General features: G+C 41.9%; 3 protein-coding genes and 1 non-coding gene across 6 annotated transcripts; 3 read left to right on the top strand and 1 right to left on the bottom strand.

Moving 5' to 3' along the window:
- The first annotated feature begins 596 nt into the window (after positions 1-596).
- LOC124214869 (RAS oncogene family member RabX1) lies at positions 597-3,372 on the top strand. Of its 2 annotated transcripts, none has more exons than XM_046617599.2 (3): positions 597-805; positions 1,325-1,452; positions 1,590-3,372. In XM_046617599.2, exons 1-3 carry the CDS (start codon positions 763-765, stop codon positions 2,091-2,093), a joined length of 675 nt encoding a protein of 224 aa, XP_046473555.1. In that variant the 5' UTR covers positions 597-762; the 3' UTR covers positions 2,094-3,372. The 2 variants fall into 2 exon arrangements, with proteins under 2 accessions (XP_046473555.1, XP_046473556.1); XM_046617600.2 differs by lacking the exon at positions 597-805 and adding an exon at positions 842-1,246.
- A 3,673-nt stretch (positions 3,373-7,045) lies between these two features.
- LOC124214856 (uncharacterized) lies at positions 7,046-16,878 on the top strand. 2 transcript variants are annotated; one of them, XM_046617579.2, is made up of 12 exons: positions 7,046-7,823; positions 8,240-8,375; positions 9,175-9,818; positions 11,726-11,864; positions 12,276-13,217; positions 13,387-13,568; positions 13,656-13,794; positions 13,866-14,083; positions 14,377-14,524; positions 14,602-15,182; positions 15,255-15,444; positions 15,518-16,878. In XM_046617579.2, exons 1-12 carry the CDS (start codon positions 7,721-7,723, stop codon positions 16,230-16,232), a joined length of 4,137 nt encoding a protein of 1,378 aa, XP_046473535.1. In that variant the 5' UTR covers positions 7,046-7,720; the 3' UTR covers positions 16,233-16,878. The 2 variants fall into 2 exon arrangements, with proteins under 2 accessions (XP_046473535.1, XP_046473536.1); XM_046617580.2 differs by lacking the exons at positions 7,046-7,823; positions 8,240-8,375; positions 9,175-9,818 and adding an exon at positions 10,924-11,621 and having other exon boundaries at positions 15,518-16,875.
- Positions 16,879-17,175: 297 nt separating this feature from the next.
- LOC124214862 (nucleolin) lies at positions 17,176-20,340 on the top strand. The gene is made up of 4 exons (XM_046617591.2): positions 17,176-17,284; positions 17,539-18,915; positions 19,079-19,217; positions 19,339-20,340. Exons 2-4 carry the CDS (start codon positions 17,564-17,566, stop codon positions 19,561-19,563), a joined length of 1,716 nt encoding a protein of 571 aa, XP_046473547.1. The 5' UTR covers positions 17,176-17,284; positions 17,539-17,563; the 3' UTR covers positions 19,564-20,340.
- Positions 20,341-20,582: 242 nt separating this feature from the next.
- TRNAR-CCU (transfer RNA arginine (anticodon CCU)) lies at positions 20,583-20,655 on the bottom strand. The gene has a single exon. It is a non-coding gene; the product is annotated as a tRNA-Arg (tRNA).
- Positions 20,656-20,789: the final 134 nt, after the last annotated feature.

Below are 20,789 nucleotides of genomic sequence, written 5' to 3'. Positions count from 1 at the left end.
TAAATTGATTGCGAGTTGATTGGCAGCGGGAAGGGGGAAAGGAACCGACTCTACCGACCGTCAGTGACCGAATGAAACGAACGCGCGAATCGCCGAGCGACGGTCGATGAGCAAGTAACGTTGCCGGCCATTTTCCTAACCGACGCCACTCATCGGAGGCAGTTTAACTGAGAACCTCTGCTAAATATATATATAAACTGCTAGTTTTACAAACGTAGGGATATTAACGGGTGCTTGAAACTTGCGGTATTCTTATATGCCGACTCGATTTTACACTGAGATCCCATAAGAAGAGTCTGCAACTGCTGTTGTCGAATAACCCCTAAAACGCCCCGACCCATCGAACCATTACGAAAAGAAACCTGTAGGATTAAGAGTGTTCACGTATCTTCGGTCAACGCTAAAAATGAGACAAGTCGACTGCTCTGAAGATGACGTGAACGTAGAACGAGGAGAAAAACAAAGGGAGAACAGACAAGTCGACGTCTTACCGACGGTCGACAAAGAAAGACGGACTGATACAAAGCGCGTCACGTGTTTCGTTCGACGTGAGTCGTCCGATAACACACAACAGAATAATAATGATAATAACGTGGGGAAAAAACTGGGAGGATGCGGTACGTACGACTTTCCGTTGCGCTGTTGCCCGAGTGTTGTTATTGTTCGTTGTCCTTTTGCCGAGTGATCGATCATCCCGCGGATTTAGTTACGCGTTCATAGGACTCGTGGATATGCGAATATACGACTGTTACGATAAACAGGATGAAAACGATTGAGGGAAAGGTCGTCATTCTCGGTGCACAGGGTGAGAAAATCTTGTGATAACAAATAAGCTGTTCAATAAACCGTAAACAACCTGTTCACTTATTCAAAACCGGTGCAAACCGACACTCCGAGGCTAATCGTATAAATTAAGAATTTCTTCTTTCTATCTTACGCTGTTGGAATTAATTGATTATCGATTATACGATACTTTGACTGAGATGAAATTTTGAACTCGAGAACTTCTCATAACCTACGAAGCAAAACAAAACATCAAAGAACGAAATCAGCTGTTTCGACACTCGTGACGTAAAATAAGTACCATCTCTCAAGATGATGCAACTCTGAGAGCTTTGACCTGATTATTTAATCTTCGCTTTTCATACGATATTAATAATAACGAAAGCGCTTGTTACTATTCCTTTCTTACTCCTCTACCGTTTCTCTTCTCTCGTGGAACCGTTATGGAAACTTGAAGTACACCGTACTGTATAGATTTATCGCCTTTTCTCCTTACTATCCTTGCTGCTATTTCCACTAATTAGTTATCTGTTACTTTGAGGTGTGGGAAAAACGATGGTAATCTGTCGTTACATCACAAAGATGTTCAACCGTCGCATCTCCCCGACAATCGGAGCCGCGTTTTACACCTGCAACATCAACTTGGAACGCGTCAAAGTGAAGCTGCAGGTAATATCCCACTGCCTAAACGTCGTTAGCCGCAATCGTGGTTCAAAACATGCGTCAAATCCAAACAAACTAGTCTGAAAAAACATTCTCAAACGAAGCCAAATTCTTTCTAAAACCCGCTAAATATTTCCTTTCAGATATGGGATACAGCCGGTCAGGAAAGGTTCAGATCCATGGCGCCGATGTATTACAGAAACGCCAACGTGGCGCTGCTGGTGTTTGACCTGACGAAGCACAGCTCTTTCAATGAGATTAAATCCTGGGTGGTGGAGCTGAAGAGGAATGTGGACAAGACGATGGTACTGGTCCTGGTTGGAAACAAGAGCGACCTGGTGAGCCAGAGGACGGTGGACGCGGAGGAGGCGAGCCAGTACGCGACAAGCATAGGAGCCAGCTACCACGAGACGTCGGCTGTTTGCGACGACGGAGGTGTGGAGAGCGTCTTTGTCGCAGCTGCGGCAGGCCTGTACGACCTCAGCGAAGAGAACCACGAGCGCCTAAACAGCCTGAGGATCAACGACTCCATCAGGTCTATTCTCAACAGCGACGATCAACCCGCCAGTCCATCCAGCGAAGACTGCTGTCTGGCTGACAGAAGCATAGCTCACGGTATACACGAAAAACCTCACATGTGCTGCTAGTGACGGATGAATAACGAGCGTTAAAATTTTCACAACTACTTGGAGTAATACTGAGAATCGGAGAGGAGTTATCCCGCTCTAATCGTTACACTCGCTCCAAATCATGCGGTTTCTTTTCTTACTTACATTTGTTTTTTTTTTTTTATCCGTTTTCATTCGCTGTTTCTCTTCCATCTCCATTTCTTCCATTTTTTGCTAGCGTTGTTTATTACAGTTTATACTTGCTCATTACTTCATCTAGCAACCGATATATATATATATTGACAATAAAAAATATCTAGGATATTTTTTTGTATTTTAGCAAGAAAATCACAAAGCTTTGTGTGATCTATAATTACGAACGATGAGTCATTAGATACGCGTAACTTGTACTGATTAATCGTAAGTTCAATTTTAACAAAACAAAAAAGAGAATTTGTGTCTACGAGGGAAAAAAGAATATATACAAATATCCGAAAGAAACGAAGCAAAAATTATTGCGGCTGACATTTGTAAGAAAAATTTATACAGATATTTCAATAATAAGGATAGGGTAAGTTGAAGAACCTAAGTGCATCTGTATATAATTGTAAACTGTTAGAAAATTATAAGTTTCATCTGTTAAAATATCTAGTCTATAAAATTGGTGAATTCGATTATTGGTCAACTTGGAAGATGAAAAAAATTGTTTTAAACTGTTCCAAGTTTTCTTTTTTTAAAACTACTTTTTATCGTGCTCAAATCATTTCGAGGTATTAACAATATATAACGTTGAAGAAAAATGTACAAATATTATACATATATATACTAGTAAATTGCGTTAAGTATAATCATCGATTAACACCTCGATGAAAGAATTGAACTAAAGAAAAATCATTGTATTATTACTTTTTGACGAATCAATAGCGCGGTTATTTAGAAAATCGAAACGAAGCTAGTAACGTAAAGCTGATGATTTCAGGGTTAAAAAAAAAAGTAACATTACTCACTATTTTCACTGCCCCTTTGTCTTTTTACCATTCTAGAATTTTTACGTCAACTTTATACATACGTCGTTTCTGTTTTACATTGTTTTCCATGATCCGCGTAATATTATGAGGATAGTATTAACCTTTCTGTTTTATATGTGTGTGTATATATATATATATATATATTGTATAGTGCACCATTTCCACTGACTAATAGGTTCAATAAATACATTACATATACTTGCAATGCAACAACTGTACAGACTTTGATACCAAAAAAACAACAAAAGAAAATAAATAAAATAAAGAAAGAAACGTATGTAAGTGTATGGATGAATAAATTTGTTTAAAAAAATCTGTACGTCTGGTCTTGATGAAGAATTTTGCAATTTCCCGCTATTCGTTCGATACAGGAATCTATAATGGAAGAACAAAAAGGAAAAGTAGAGGACCCGGATTCTTCTCTACAATCAATTCGACATCCAATTTCGCGACACAACAGAGACAAGACCCGCGTGCAAAAGCGAGGGAAAAAATTGCGGTAAAAGAAGAAGGTACGAGATTGAAATGAGAGAGAAGGAAAATTCAATTTATATCGCGATTATTATTGCCTCTAACGGAACCGTCCATTACTCAAATACCCACATCATATTCGTGGCCGAAGGCGTTTACGGATTGCGAATAGTGGACCCCGCATCGTATTGGGATCAGCCATACATAGATACACATCTACGCGCATATGCTAGTACACTCGAATTCTCATTCAACTGGTTAAATATACAGTTAAGTACAGAATCGCACGGAATAATTAAGAATTCCGGTATAAAAAGAAAAAGGTTAACACTTAAACATCGTACACAGTAAAATAATCTTGTGTAAAAATTCTCTAGTTTACTTCTACAGATCGTATTAAAAACGACTTTTGGCTGTTAAATTTTTTTCCAACACTTGGCTGCGAATAATTTGGTAAAATATGTGAAAAGAGGAGATAGAAAAAAAAAAAAAAATTAAACTTCACATTTTTACAGGAGAGGACAAATTGATCTTTCGATACAGAACATTCTCGCTTGGTTCGATTTATAATTAACGAAAAGTATAAAAGGCACGATATTCTAACGCGACTGTACAACACGAAAATAACGAAACGTACACAATGCGTATAACGCTCTGAGAAACTAAAGACCAACTGTAAAAATTATTCTCAGTGCCTGCAAATATCAACAATATTACACCTGTTTTAATTTCCTTACGTATAGCGTAACACCAAATGAAACACAAAGGCGTCAGGCTTATAAGACATCAAGCATCTCGAGTTCCCGACACAAGATGCGAACGGACAGGGTGTATAAAGTCTTATACACGGCATGTACCTATACGCTGCGCAGATTGACCGGGGAGATAATAATTTTCTGCTTACCTAAACCGGATGCCATGCGAAATTACGCGTGAAGAGGAAGAAAAAATAAATGAAATAACAAAGACGAAAGGGCAATAAAATGCCGTAGTTTCATTTGACGAATGCAAGGATCAATTTTTTATCATTCTTCAATGTTAATCGATCTGTTTCTGTTGTACCGATCGCATATTTACATACATAGATCACTGTTTTCATATACAATGAAAAGCGTGTATAGATGCGAATATTGCGACTTGATGAAATTATAACACGTATAATATTACAATAACAATGGCAAAGAGACCGATTGCGTGTATATAAAGTATAATAATGTATTTTATAATATACAATTATATGCGTGCGAAAAATGCGTCACGCGAATGAAAAAGAAATGCTGCTGCGAAATTCCGTGCCGCGAGTTAATGAATCGGTTATTTTTATTTATTTTTCTTTTTTTTTTTCTTTTTACGAGAAGAAAAAATTTGGGGGAAAGAAAATATATTAATGTTCACATGCGAGTTTGCACGATTTTGAAATTCCTCGTATCAAATCCGACTTCCTGCACAGTTGATTATATCCCAAACGTGATCTTAATGCGACGTGAAATTCGTACAAAACCAACAACGGTGATGTTAGAGAAAAAGGGAAATGACCTTCGTCGAGGCAAGACAACCAGGTCAATGACTCGATCGTTTCGGGTTCTCGATCGGACAGAACTGAAGGCAGGGAAGAAGAAAAAATAAAAAAAAAATAGCCCAAAAACAAGAGTAGAAATAATCACGCAAGAACGAGAAGAGGATTCGAATAATACGGGTCTGCAAAAAAAAAAAAAAATTTTTTTTTCATTTGCACGGAATATGTTTGGTAAATATTATGTTTGCGAGTTTCCTCAATCCAAAAATGACTTCCATTTCTCTCAATGACGTTCGGTATATTGAATAACAAAAGAGCATAACAACAATAACGAATAAAAAAAAAAAAACAAACAACAAAAAAACACCATTTCATTACAATGAAATAAACAATATTTCTTATAAAATTAAGCACGCAATTTGTTCACGAAGTGTACTTGACATTCCGTGTCCGTTCTATTTGCTTACGAAACCTTTCCTTCTTCTCTTTGATTCTTTTCCGAACACGCTTCCGCTTTCCATTATCCGTTTACCCGATTTTATTCACTCTTGAGTCTCGCTCTAATGTATATTAAACAGAAGTAAGAAATCACTTTTGCATAAAATTTTTATAATCAACAATACGACATCAGATCTCGAATTAAACGGTAGCTTAACTCTAAATCAAACCGCAAACACAATTTGAAGAAAAAACAACCTAACGCGATGAAACTTTTCGTGTATTCTTCTCGGTTTCGGTGAGTGAAAAATCTGTAAGAGACGGTATGGAAAAAAAAAAAAAAAAAAAAAATTAAAAAAAAATCCGTGAAATTTTTTTGATTGCAGACACGTGTAATGAACCGAGTCAATTTAACTTGATCGATGATGTCGGATACCGACAAACGGATGTTAATGCTTTGACAAAGAAGACAATTTCCTGCGCTGTTTATGTTTAACTGTTTTACGATCCCGCTGCATGCCTGGGATTAAACAATCTCGTGATTAAAACCGCTGCAGATATACGCTCGCACAACACGTAGCAGGTACATCGAATACGAAAATCTTGTAAGTACGAAGGGGATCGTCGACTATGGGAATACGGTAATTGCACAATGAGTCATTCTCACTCTCCTGCCAGCTGATACTCGAAGCGTGAAGTCCCAGCTTTGTCTGCGCGGAACTCATCCCATTTTCATTATATAACCCGCCTTCTATTCACCATGCAACCAGGCCTGTTAAACACCGGCGAGCCTCCGAGTACAAGAGCAAACGGTATCGAAGGGCCCGCAAGAAAGTTGCGATGATTGCAGAAAAAAAAAAGAACGAGAGAAAGAGCCGAAAAAAAATCGCGACATCGTTTTTCACCTTGTGGGACGAGAAAATTACGAAAAAAAGAGAGAAAAAAAAATTCTACCTTATCCTTTAACGCAACAACAGTTTTGTTCGTTCGTAAATACACACACACACACACATATATATATATATATATATAAATAAATATGCGAGACAATGGGCGGTAAAACAATTCAGGGTTAAAATTACAATATCATCGTATGATACATTATCAGTGTATGTATGTATGTATGTATTTAGCCCCGCGTGTATTTTAAAACCTTTTTTGCGAACAATTATTTGTAATTACATGTTAGATGAGAATTTGACAGAAGCTTGAAATCGTCGTGAAAAATTGACTGCCCACAGGCAAAAATCAACATCCAACATAAACGATCAATGGTACAAGGGAAAAGATGGATTTTAGAACGAACGAACGGAGGAGAAGAAGATTAAACGAGGAATTGAGGATGAAGTTAACTTTTTCGCGTGTGTAACAAGAGTTAAGGTATGGTTGTAAACTATCCCGAGTAGCGCGAAACGTGATCATAAACTAAGAACAGAGTAGCTTATACTACGTACCCCGTACCGCTGTCCAGAAGAACCAACAAGTCATTAAAACGATCCCAAGTCTCATATAAGACTCTGTTACAGTTAGCTCGAGCTCTCAGTCGAAGGCTAATCGCAAGAGGCTCAACTTGCCCCTTTTGCTATTAAAACACCATCCTCTTGATCTCGGTGTAACGAACTCTATCCTCGTTATATTTAACCAGTCGATTGATCGAACCGATCCGATAATTGATTCTAACGATGAATATCGGTGTATATTACGTGTGATTTGACGGAATAGAATTTCGGAAGAAATAAAACGTTGATCGACGTGTGCAAGTTGAGGTATAAATAAATAATATATATTGACGGGATGTTATAATTGTTACGAGTGTTCGTCGAGTTAGGAAAAAGAAAATATTATTGAATAAATCGACTCACATCCGCGTTAAAAATTACCGTAATGTAAAAAGAAGAAGGAAGAGAAGAAAAAAAAATGGTCAGAGATGAGGACCGGAATAATTTGGTGGGGATATTATACACGTGTCTCGAAAATTATCCAACGTTAACGATATTCCCTTCATTCTCCACGCCTCGCTGTTGATTCGCAATTAATTTAATTACGGCAAGTGGAAAAAAAAAAAAAAAAAAAAAGGGAAAGTACATAGCCGCTCGGGAATTATCGTAAGTGCCTGAGATTGCAAGCCGGCGTTTTGCTTGCTCGTTGACGTTTGCGGCAGAGATCACGTGCGCCTGTCTTTTCCCCGCGTTGGGAAATTGAAGAAAAACGATATGAAGAGCCTCGAGTATTTGACCAAATTTTTTTTCATCCTTATCTTAGCGTCTCACGGTGAAAGCCTGACGATAGACAATCAGCTTGTGATAATAGCAAACGGTAAATATATACAAATAAATCTGTACTACGATGATCTGAAAAAGTTGAAACAGAGATAATGTCCCGATACGGTATTAAGGGAGGGGAGGTCCGATGAAATTTTGATAATATCTAGTTTTTCGTTTTTAAAATGACTAAAAAGTATACGATCAAAAATTTCTTCCGACAAATTTTATATCACGACAGTACGTGTGTTCTGAAAAAAAAATTTCAATCTTCTGCGATAAAAGTGTAATGCGCAAGGAATTACTTTTTGACGGCGGTGAGCTGGAAATTTTCTTCATTTTTGACCACATCTTTTTTAGTCACTTGAAAAACTAAAAACTTGATATTGTCGAAATTTCACCGGAATCCCCCCCGCCCCAACTTAATCACCCCAATTCCCCGTTTTAATCACACTTTTCTCCGGCACACAGATTGCTACACGAGAATAGCGATAGGATCGATTCTACCCTCAAAAGACGTTGCCGCGAGTGTTGAGGCGAAGACTGTTTCCGAATGCGAGGACGAATGTTCGCGGCAAAGAAATCTCTGCGAAATATTCAGCTACGGGTAAGCGTTAAATTCTATCCACATTTTTCATTTCTCCGTAAACTTCTTTCCCGCTTCTTTACAGTCTAAGTATCGGTGGTATAAATCGTGCTTGAAATTAGGTTCCTAATCATGTATGTAGAGTGGGGTGATTCGTTTTTGAAAATTTTTTTTCAAGGTGCCACACGAAAAATTAGTAACAAGTACCGAAGATAAATTGTCTTCAAGGCTGGATGTGGTACGGAAATATTTATAGGTCGCTAACAATTATTGTAATATTTAATTTATTTTTATGCGTACACCTTACGGACTTATATACATATTAGTTTATTTTTATTTTGTATCGTGGTCCAATTAATCGTTCACCAATCAACATCAAACTGCGCCCGACAATTCCGCAATTCGCTGTTCTCGTCTTTTATCCGCAAGATTAATCGTTTCGGAGAAATTTGGATAACAGTTTTTCCTATCGAAAAAGTAGTATCTCATCACGTTAATGACCCTATTTCGTTTTCAGTAATAATTTGTATGAACAATGATCAATCGGACCACGATACGAAAAAATAAACTATCGCATACAAATAAGTCCGTAAGGTGTGGACATAAAAGTAAATAAAAAATATTACAACAATTGTTAGCGACTTGTAAATATTTTCCTACTTCCTCCAGGTCGTGCAATTTTTTTTTTTCTCATCATTTGTCACAAATTTTTCGAGTGGTACCTCAAAAAAAAAAAAAAAGTTAAAAACATAATTGACTCGTATGAATGTCGAGCAAAAAATAAGGAAAAAAAAATGAAAACCTTGTACAATTTGCGCAGCATCGGTCCGAAGGGAAACGCGTCTTGCCTGCTGGGAAACCGGATACCAAACGGTGACGAGCTGATCGCAGATCCGGACTATGACGTTTACCTCCGTCAGCAAAGCTCGCCGAGCTGCATGCCGGACCGGGTTTACAAATTGGGCAGCGGTGTGAGAAACCCGACGATCGTGAATGGCGCCTCGGAGACGGCGGTAAAAACCGACGATGATAAAGACACCGGGAAGAAGAGGAAGAACGGAAGAAGACCGATCGGAACCAGCGTCGTTCCGGGACCAGCCGGTTTCGGGACCGTCACGATTGCCGGAAAGCCCCCGGATGAGGTCCCTTCACCCTTCGAACCCAACGCCGATAAGATGCCCGACGACGACCGGAATTATGGAAATTATCCGATCATCCATCAGCCGAATTTCAGCCCCGATTACGACCAGGACAATCCGAATCCAAATCCACCGTACACCGGTTACGGGAACAAAAACGTCGGTTACGGTGGCCCTGGAAATTATGCCGGGGATTTTTACGGAGTGGAAGAAGAGTTTCCTCTCCCCGATCGGCATCATCAGGACCGAGACTATTATCTGCATATCGTCGAACACGGGAATCGACATGAAATGAACGGTTACAGGCCAACACCTGCTGAGTTCTGTAAGCAAATCCCACCGCTGCCACTATTTGTTATTTTGTATTTTGTTTTTTGTTTCATAGCTCAACTTAGGGCGCCTAGCGCCAATGTCTTGTCAAATTTCCTGACAATTCTCAGTTTTCCAAATTTCAAACAAAATTAAATTGTTTCATTCTTGCACGGCACAGGCCACGGAATTTTTGTAAACGTGGAAATCAGCTCGTCGTTGGTACGTCTAATACAATAAACAGCATCAGACAAGGGAAAACAAACATGAACGGCAATGACACAGATTCTAAGCTCTATAGAAAACGGCTCCCGTTGCACGGATGAATTTCCTGCATCAAGCTCGGTGCATCGCGGTTATCTGATCCGCTCGCAGCGAAACGTTAAAGAAGAGGGGAAAAAAAAACAAACAAATAAACTAAAAAAAAAAAACACGTAAGGTTCTAACGTGGAAAAGCGTCGCTTTTTTTGTGTAATAGAAAAATGAACGAATACTGCGCAGCTGATGAAAATAGTCCAATTAAACTCGCGTAATCTGATGGTTAATTAAAGCTGAATATGGCAAGACACCGCGGCGTTATTAAACGATCGAAAGCAAGAGTCTCGGCTCTTTGCAGGCACGCAGAAACACGCGATGTACATAGAACCGGAAACGGGAACGTCCCCCAACTCGTCCGAGTATTGCTCTTCATTTTTATGCAATGACAATATCACGTTCACCCGGGTTCCGACGATGAGGCAACTGTCGGTGGAGTTTTTGAAGCGCGCACGAAACTCGAGGATGACAGCGATGACGGTGATGATGCCGATGATCGAGAAAGAAAAATATCCTCCTCGCTGCTATTGCTCACCGCAGAATTGAAACGACGCGGGTAGTAGGTATAAAACGTACGTAAGACGTAAAAATGATCTCGCGATATGTACCTAATTGGGACCTTGGCTGGTCGACAAGGTCGCAAGCAACTGCTCGAAAATCCTGTTCTGAAAATGATATCACCGCCCGCAGATACGTTTCGCACGGCAGTGTAGACGTGCGGTTCCTTCCTTCGTTCGGCATTGCGGATGGGAGCAAAGAGAATTGCCGACTTCCGGTCCTCGCCGAAATCGTGCTATCATGCCTGACATGCATCACCGCTAGTGGTTTACATCGGCAATGTTTGTTCCTTGCCTCCAAGGATGTTTAATTGTTGCCTCGGTAAACGTTTCTCGGCTATCTTTTGAATGGGTATAATACCTGCCAAGCGAATTACCGGGCACCTCTGATTAATGAGACGTCTTACGCCTGCCTGCTACGATACTACGCGGTAACAACAACAATTAGAATTAACCACAACGACGCGATTTAGTAATGATCGTAACGATAATCGCCCCTCGAGGCCCCACCATCCATGGACACCAATCTCCTCCCACTATTCTCACTCAAACATTCACTTTTCTGTATAAAACGATGCGCTCCTCCAATTTGACGGTTACTTGCATTCCGGTATTTGTATGCCTTGTTCAACTTTGGTTCGTCATCGAGTTTACCAGTGGTCCTAATGTCGGAAAGATTCGGTAGAAGATTCGCGCAATGAATTGCTTCGAAATAAAAAATTCCACACACATCTTCAAAAAATTATAATATAAAAATCCTTTATATTTGTGATAATCCCTCCGCAAAACGATGAACGAAATCGGTCGTCTCGGATAAATTTTTTATTACCAATATCTTGTAAATATGCATCGCGAATTCAACCTGTTCGTAATACTTCAGTGTCTCTTGGTTTGGACTGATCAGAGTTCGATAATAATCGTAGAGGAAAACAGTGGCAGTTGTCAGCGTAAGTTCGATGGTCACTCAAAAGTTTCCAGCATCTTTACAGTACGCAACAATGGCTGCGAGTGATCGATGCGAACTGCGAATTACAAATTAATCAATTTACAGCATGCTACCGTAAATTGTTCACGGGAAAAAGACTGGCCGAGATTCACATTCGAAAAGCCGTCAACTGTGAGAGGATAGAAGAGTGCGGCAGAGAATGCGACAGCGAAAAGGGGTTCCCTTGCGAAGGGTTCAACTACAGGTGAGACTGCATAGCTCAATAATCGTTTACGATAGCGAACGAAATGTCAAAAAAAAAAAAAAAAACGATACGCCGTGCACTTCGACGATGCTTCATATACCTACACACGGTTTATTTTTCACGCTTCCCGTAACGTAATAACGATTGCATTTTTCGCTGCATATCTGGGTTGTCCTACTGCCAACATCGTCGTGCTATTACAGACATCGACCTCCCATTACATCACCACGGACAATTTGACACGAACAAAGGAGAGACCACGTATCCTCACTCCTTTACCGACGTCTTCCAATTTCATTCCACCCGCATCACGTACGACAATGAAATTGTCAAAGTAACCCTAAAACAGCTGTAGAGGACGAAAACCGATGATCGTTCAATCGACAAAAAACTCTTTACCCGGCTTCACAGACACCCGGGATCACGGAGTCGCCACGGGATGTGCGAGCTGACGTCGATGCGACCGACGCAAATAGACTTCGGTCGCGACGTGGAGCACGAGCCTCGCTACGACTACTACGAGAGAGAGCAGGGCTGTCGGAACAACGCTAATCGACGACCGCAGCGTCCGTCGTACGGCGAAGGCGGGAGCGGATGGATAGACGTGAGGCCCGGATCGGTATCAGGGCACGAGGATAGACGTCCGTACCTGCCGGAGCGAGGGGACCATAGAAGACCGATCGAGGTGCCTCGTCCTTTGGTCCCTCATCCTTTCCTCCCTGAGCCGAGGCCGCACCGTTTTCAGGGTGAACCGCCACCCTGGCATCCCGACGGGTCGGACTACCCGCCGATAAGCATTCGACCGATAGAGGACGAGGTCCGATTCGATTACCCGAGACCGGGACGACCCTACCTGCCCAAAGAAACCAACAGACCCGGGCCACCGAGTTACGGATTCAGACCGCGTCCTCCGGACCTTGGTGCGAACGAAATTCAACCGTACGACAAACCCGGGAGGAGAAAAGACACCGTTCACCATTACTACTCCCATGGATGGGGGGGAGCCGAAAGTTACGGGGGAGCTTACGGCTACACCACGAACCACATTGACGGTCACGAGCCACCGAAACGGGGTAACTTTTACGGTCATGAGAAGAGACCGTTCGAGGGCGCGGCTGACGTCTACAACTACGGCGGGGCCTTTGGATACGGGGACAACTACGTTCCAGGCGATAGAGACGTCGGTTACGGGGGAACTTCTAGGCGACCCGAACACTGCTCGGTCAGGTCCGGGGCGGGGTTTAAACTGCGCAGAGGAATAGTCAGGAAGAGTTATCTTACGCCGAGTTTGGACCACTGCGAGAATCTCTGCGCTATTGAGAAGGACTGCCTCTGCGTGACCTTCAGCTACAGGTACATCTATTTGGAGATGGTATCGTTCCTATACAAGTATCAGTACTCAAATTGAACAGTCGAATTTGTAGGACTGATACTTGAAGAAACCGTCCCCTCCCTTTATTTGATACGACGACCATTGATCTGTTTTGTTCGTTCTTGTACTTATACGATGATTTGCGATCAGGTACAGCGTCACCGCTGATGCGCCAACTGACAACTGTCTTCTCAGCGAGATATCCTACAGGGACCTTGACTTTTACACCGACCTGGAACCCGACCGCGATTACGACATCTACTCGATGACCGGAAATGCAAAATCGTGCGCCGAAAAGGGAGGACAAATCAGCCACCGTCCCGCTGAAGAAGGTGACAGGAGCAAAATTAAGCTTTGACCTTCCTCGAATCCCACGATGCTCTGTTCTGACATCGGGAATTTTTTTTTTTTTTTTTCAGAGTGTTTCTGGCGAGTCAGAAGCGGCTTTGGAATCCCGCCTGCAGCTCTGAGAAAATCATTCGCTGTTCACGGACTCGGGGAGTGCGAAGCCGCGTGTGTAGATGCCGTTTCGTTTACGTGCAGGAGTTTCGTTTATAGGTAATATCGTTGTCGACGAAATATCGACATTGCTTTCTTCAGCGCCACTGCAACCTCGCTATTCTCGTCAGATACGGCGAAAAACCGATCAGAGACGGTGCTCCGAATTGTTTCCTGAGCGACTGTCCAACCCAGGAATTGGATCCACTGTCTCTGATTGATGTTGAAGGTGCCGAATTGTACCAGAGAGGAAGTTTCGGTCGAGGATGTGAACCGTATCCTTTCCCACCGCTGAATCACCGTTGGCGAAGACCAGAGCCTAACACAAGGCCGACAAAACCGGACGAAGGTATAATTCGAGCAACTGAAATATACACATTATCCACGAAAGTCACTCGCAAGGAAGGTATCCCTTGTCGAGCTCCCCGATTAGATTTCTTTTGTAATATGTTATAGTAGACTAAAAACTAGCCGACACGTATTTTTTTTTTTTTTTTTATCTGCCATCAAACACTTTAAAAGGGGGCGAAAACCACCCCCAAAGAGGGGCATCCAACATGGTGATTTCTTGATGCTCTTGATGAATTTGAATGAAACCATTGCTGAAATATTTCTATTCGTGATCAAACATCTTGTACGCAGTGTGTTACGCGGAGTACGACAAACCGTGCAGATTGACACCGAGCGCAGTGATCCTGACGATATACGTCGACTCCGAGATCGAGTGTCGAGAGCGATGTTCAGAGATGCGGTTGAGGGGTCGAGTGCCGTGCATGGCGTTCAGCTACAGGTGATTAAAAACCTCGCGGAAACTGATCACTGACGATGAATCCGAGATAAAGAAGGTCGATATCTCGTATCTTTCAGAATTTCAGTCGACAGGGACGAGCACAACTGTTTCATGAGCGACGTACCGCGTCGCGATTTGCGTCCTGGAATAGATTACATCCGCGGCGACGGTCACCTGCTTTTTGTGTGGAAGGAATTCGAGCCTCAGTGCGACTCGGGCTACTCCGTAGGAATATACCTCGACGATGACGAGGATCAGGACCGCTACTTCCACCATGAGAAACTTCCACCCCCACGCCGACCGGGCATCGGCCACGAACCACCCAGGCCAGGTCCAAGCTCTCGTCCACATAATTCTCCCGGGCATTACGACCCGTCGAGTGGAGGCGGTGGCTTCGACTTTGAGCCTAGACCAGGAAGACCTCATGGGGGAGGTCGGTACCCTCCGCCATCGGGTTTCAACGATCATAGAAACGCCGGAAGACCCTACGGTACGGTTCCTAGACCCAATGACGACAACGAAGGTTACTACAACCGCCGTCCATTGAACCCTGATAGACCAGACCCTGTCGGACCGAGTTACGGAGGTCAATTTGGAGGAGGCGGTTACGGCGGAGGTTCCTTATACGACACCGAAGATCAATACCACTTTTCGCACAGTAAGAATTAGAGTCCCGATGAATCTCGATGCTATCCCTTCAGATGTAAACTGTTCATCTTGCGATTCGCAGAATACGGAGGCTCAACGTTCCAGCACTTCACGGTAAACGGCCAGCCCTGCAGGCGGGGAACCAGATGCGAGAGGAACAAAATCGCCGGTTTCTGGTCCTGCGAGCCAGAAGGCGGTGAGTTTGGAAGCTGGGACTACTGCTGCGAGCCACAGCATCACTGCGGTTATTCGCAGGGTTACCATTACCCATGGTTAGTATTTACCTTCATCGATCACGCGGTCTTTTTCCGTACTCTGTGTGAACGCATAACCTTTGTTGTTAAGGTGCTACGTGGGGCCGGATCAAGAACAGTGGAGGCCGTGCAGCGAGAATTATTACCCCTACCTGCCAAATCCTCGGCCAGGTCGTCCGACGAGCGATCGTTACGAGGAGGAAAATCCTTACGGAGAAGTGCCGAGGCCGGGATTACTCGGCAGACATTGGCCTGTCGCTTATCTGCACCGAGAGGCGCCGCCGAACGCAACCGACTCCTTGGCCACCGCAGACAACAGAAGAAACCGTGAGCTAAACGTTTCTCACGAGGATCAGAGCTCGGCTGGATCCGAAGGGATCGAGTCGAAGGAATCGCAGCTCCGGGGTAACCGGAACGTCGTCATAGTCAATGACGGCGGTACCGAGACTTCGCATACTCGCTCAGGCAAGATCGAAAGGATAACCGGATTCCGCGGGTCTGGAACTTCCGGAAGGAACGAGGAGTCCTCGAGTTTCTCCTCGTCGATTATCGCGTCGAGTCGAGGCGTGGCGGGAAATACGACGGAGAAAATTCAGGACAACGAGGATCGGGAGCTAGCCCAGATACTGAGACTACGAGATTCCTATGACAGCGATTATGCGATTAGGAACGATTATAACGATACCGATTCACCCTGGGTACCCGGAAGTGATACTACGTTTATAAAACTGCCAATTATATCGCCGAATAAAACTAGGGAGGAAGAAACGTTCGAGGATTACTTCGAAATCGTCAACGTCGAGTAATTTGAATATCCATATTTGATTCACGGGTTAATTATATACAGATATGAGTTTTTAATTGTGAGAAGGAAAAAATGATGAGGAAATTTATGAATTATTTATATGGATCAATTATACATAAATTACGTATTCAACGAAGCGAGTTTGTACCTCTTTTATCTTTTCTGTTGTACGCGAAATTGAGGATTGATTTTCGAATGTATTGACGATGAAAGTTAGATAAGTATAATGCAATACAAGCTTTGTACGCCCCTCGACACGTTTCGAAGTAAATAGATTAGCTGTATATAATATAATATAAATAAACGATCGACATACCCGTCTGTATCCTATTTAATTATTATCCAAAAAAAATCATTATCCATTTACTGACATGAAATCCTAAATTTTTACCAACAATTGTTCATCCATAGATGAATAGTCAATGAAAATGTTTCTCTTTACTAAATATCGCATAATCTATCTACGCATAAGCTCTCAAACATATTTAATGTAAATAAATTACTCGGCGACAAAAGTTTTTTTTCAAAAATCAATTCAATTTGATACGATATAATTTTTAAAGCTGCTATAGCAAATCTCCGAGAGCACCTTTAAAAAAAAGGCGTCTCGCGGCGAGCAAGATACATATCTCTGGACTGAATCATTCGAAATGAAAAAATAAAAAATATTTAGTTAATACAAGGTATTATCTCGTCTTTGATCTAAGGGATAAGCAAAATATTAATTTTTAACAAAACGGCGGCTTCTTTAATACATGTACATTACAAATAGCAAATTGAAAAAAAAATCGGTTTTTGAAAACATTCCGACTAGCTATAACCCTTTGAATCGAATTGAGCGGTAGTCACGTGTTCGATCCATCTAGATAATTTTAACTCGTGATTGGAAGCTAAGCCGATCGGTAGCGACATCTACCATGAAATTACAAAACTGTGTTACTAGGCTCTAGCTGGCTCTAGTCGGCCGCAAGCGATACCGCGTTCCAACTCCCAGCGTCAACTTTAAGCGTTGACTACACGTGGTGCCCGATAGAATTTGCAGGTTAATTTACGGTGAGTATATAATTACGGATAAATCTGGAATAGATCGGTGTAACAAACTTTGTCATTACAATCTGTCTGATTGAAAATTTAACGCGAAACTTGATTGCTCTAAAACTTGATTAACGATGATCGAAATTGACGACGTAAAATATTGTCTGTAATCAATATGAAAGTTGAAAAAAAGAAAAAATAAAATAAACGGAGCAAACTGTTTCTTGCAAAATTTCTCACATCAATGTCTCTTTCTGTGTTTCATCCGATAGACAAGAAAACAAAACAATCGTCTCAATGATGAGTTTGACGAAGCAAAAGAAGCGTTCCAAGAGCGAAAGCCTGGTAGAATCCGGAGCAAGTATTGAGACAGATTCAGCACCAAAAAAGAAGCAGAAAAAGGATGCTAAAAACGTGGAGGAGAAGACTAGCAAAGTTAACGGCAGTTCGGAGGCAACGACGCAGCTGACCACCAGCCAGCGTAAAAGACTAAAAAGCAAACAACGCAAGCTGAAAGCGATAGAGAAGATAAAGGCTGAGGGAGGAACACCGAAGTCTCTGTGGTCTGCTAAAAAAGAGCATCAGGCTGCCAAAGCCGCAGAGAAAAGTACTAAGGGCAAAACGAAGGTAGAAAAGAAATCCGGAGATACGGTAAAGGCTAAAGAGAAACGAGCGGAAAAAACAAAGTCTAGGAAACAGAAACGACTCAGCGAGGGTCAGTACAAAATAGACCAGATCATCTTGTCGCCGGATGAAATAAGGCTGAGAATCGAGGAGATCAAGGGCAGAGCGGAGTTGACTAAAACGGCGCGAAGGAAGCTGGCTGTACTGAAAAAAAAATTGGCTGTTTTGGAGGGGGTCGCACTCCAGAGCGATAAAAAGGGAGACACGGAAAAGAAAAGCGACAACAAGGGATTGTCAAAGGCTGAGAAGCGCAGGCTGAGACGCGAGAAAGGAGCTCCTGACGCGGAGGGAACGGAAGCCGGCGAACCGGATGTTGAGAAGCCGGTAAACATTCATACATTCGAGAAAAAGAAGGCTAAATTGAACAAGGCGCAGCCAAGTAAGGGGGAAGTAGAAGGGGCAGACAAGAAGAAGAATAAGGAAAAGAAGCAGGGTGCAATCGTTCTACAGGTGAGCAAGCCTGGCAACAAGATAGTGAAAAAGACAAAGTTAGTCAGCGAGAGCGTTGAAGATGAGGATGAAGACGACGATGAAGAGGAAGCAGAGTCGGAGTCTGCGAGTGAAGATGAAACTGCTGAAGTAGAGGAGGGAGAAGACAGTGAAGATGACGACGACGATGATGAAGAGGAAGATGACGAGGAGGAGGAGGAGGAAGAAGAAGAGGATAGCGATGAGGAAGAAGAGACCCAATCCAATGGATTGAATTCTTCTCTGAACCAGTTTAAAGAGAAAGATGCAGGCGAAGAAGAAGAAGAAGAAGAAGAAGAAGAAGACGAGGATGAGGAAGAAGAAGAAGACGAAGATGAGGACGACCATCCATCAAAGAAGAAAGCGACAAATGCTTCCAAGCCTGAAGGTAAACAGAAGAAGGAACAGCAAACGAATTTGAAGAAACAACAAGGCCAGGAAGCGAACGGTGATAAGAAGAAAAGATATGTTTTGTTTGTTGGAAACATACCATTTGAGTAAGTAGTATCCACCGTCTGAGTAACATCCAGTCGTAGCCGTAGATATTCTGAAATGACAAAATTACAACAACATTATTATGCCATACTGAAAGAAAACAAATTCTTGTCAATTCTGTGAGAAACTTTGATTCCTTGTTCATAAGTTTCGAAATTATTTCAGCTTAAAGCCGGCGGATTTAGAAAAACATTTCCTGACCAAGGTTGGCGAAGTGTCCAGCGTTCGGATACCAACAAAAAAGGGAACTCAGATTCCACGAGGATTTGCTTACGTCGAAGTGACCAATAACATTGACTACGAGGTACGACTGAAATCTAGTTCGCTTTCTTCTATGCGTAAACTATAAATATAAATACGCCAAGATTATGAGTACAATAGAACAAGAAACCAAGTTCTCAAATATTATTATTCCGGTTTTGCAGAAAGGACTGTCTCTTCACCATTCGATGGTAAACGGCAGGAGAATAAACGTGGAATACACGTTGGCGGGTTCGAAGCAGGTGGTCAAAAGGCAAGAATTGGTGTCGAAAAATCAGAAGCTACACGCTATGAGAAAAGCTGGTCAACTGGCCGGCAGTCAAAAGCACGACCAGAAACGAAGCGTAAGACGATTTAAGAAGAAGGAACAAGAGCGCAAACCAAACTAAATGATAGTCGGTGAAAGATGACAAAATATTCACGGATATTAGGGGGGTCAGACAAATTTTCTTCACAACGCCCCCAAATCTGTTCCAAATCATTCAAAAAATAAAACGCTGTGTAAAGTTTCAAGCTGCTACGTCAGTGGGATATAAAATTTTGAAATTTTCAGGGTTTCTTCCTATCATTATAAGCAACAACTACGCTGAACTATACATCGATCCCTCAATTTATACCAAAGTCATACAAAACGAAATAACTGGTTATAAAAACTACATGTATTTTACATTTTAAACTTCGGAGCTTAGCGGCACGTTTTCCCATTGACATTGCGGCTTGAAACTTGACACAATTTTTTATTTTTTTTTTTAATGATTAGGCACAGACTTTGGGGGACGTCGTAAAGAAAATTTTTCCGACTCCCAAATAAGAACCACCGTATTGGATATATTCAACAAATACGTGACGCGAGAAATATCAAAGGACGTTAATTTAACAGCGAAGTTGAATTTATATTTTACACGCTAGACTTGACGGAACAGAAGAATGAAAAGTTATTACGAAAGTTTGTTGGCTACACTCTGTTACTTTGCATTTCAGTTTATCGTCAAAATGTTATAATTCCGTGACTGATAAGACTATACTAAACACTAATTAAGTATATCGTTATATCTAATAATAAGATGACGATGTCTAATACGTGCAATCCAAATACACGTAAAGCTGTACTTGCATGTTATACATTATTTTGTTAATCTTCATCTCGTATATGAATAAAAAAAAAGATACAAAACTCAATCGTCTTCACTCCTCCACTTTCCCCTCCACGAAACTCCACGCATGCGAATCGCAGGATTATTATAGACGCAGAATACTGAAACAACGCGTAGAATGATGATTCCGTAAGCGTAAATCCAATTTTTAATCTCCCGATATAACTTAGAAGCAACTTATCCGAACGGAAGCCAAAATTAGTTCCTAAAAAAATCATCTTCTCTGGGGAGGGGAGGGTTATAAAAATTATAACTACCCCTGGTGGGACTCGAACCCACAATCCCCGGTTTAGGAGACCGATGCCTTATCCATTAGGCCACAGGGGCTCTTGCGCGTTTCAGGCCTGAAGTCTCTGTGACAAGGTGCGAGTTTCTCGAAGAATCCTCCGTGTTGCCGCGTGAAATAAAACGCGGTGAGAGAGTGAAAATTTTAATCTTTCCAATTGATCGAGATTTACGAT

The sequence above is a fragment of the Neodiprion pinetum genome, chromosome 3 (genome assembly GCF_021155775.2).
Source record: "Neodiprion pinetum isolate iyNeoPine1 chromosome 3, iyNeoPine1.2, whole genome shotgun sequence".
In the NCBI taxonomy this organism is placed as follows: Eukaryota; Metazoa; Arthropoda; class Insecta; order Hymenoptera; family Diprionidae; genus Neodiprion; species Neodiprion pinetum.
The sequence above is the reverse complement of the archived record's forward strand: the minus strand, read 5'-3'. Positions and strand labels throughout refer to the sequence as shown.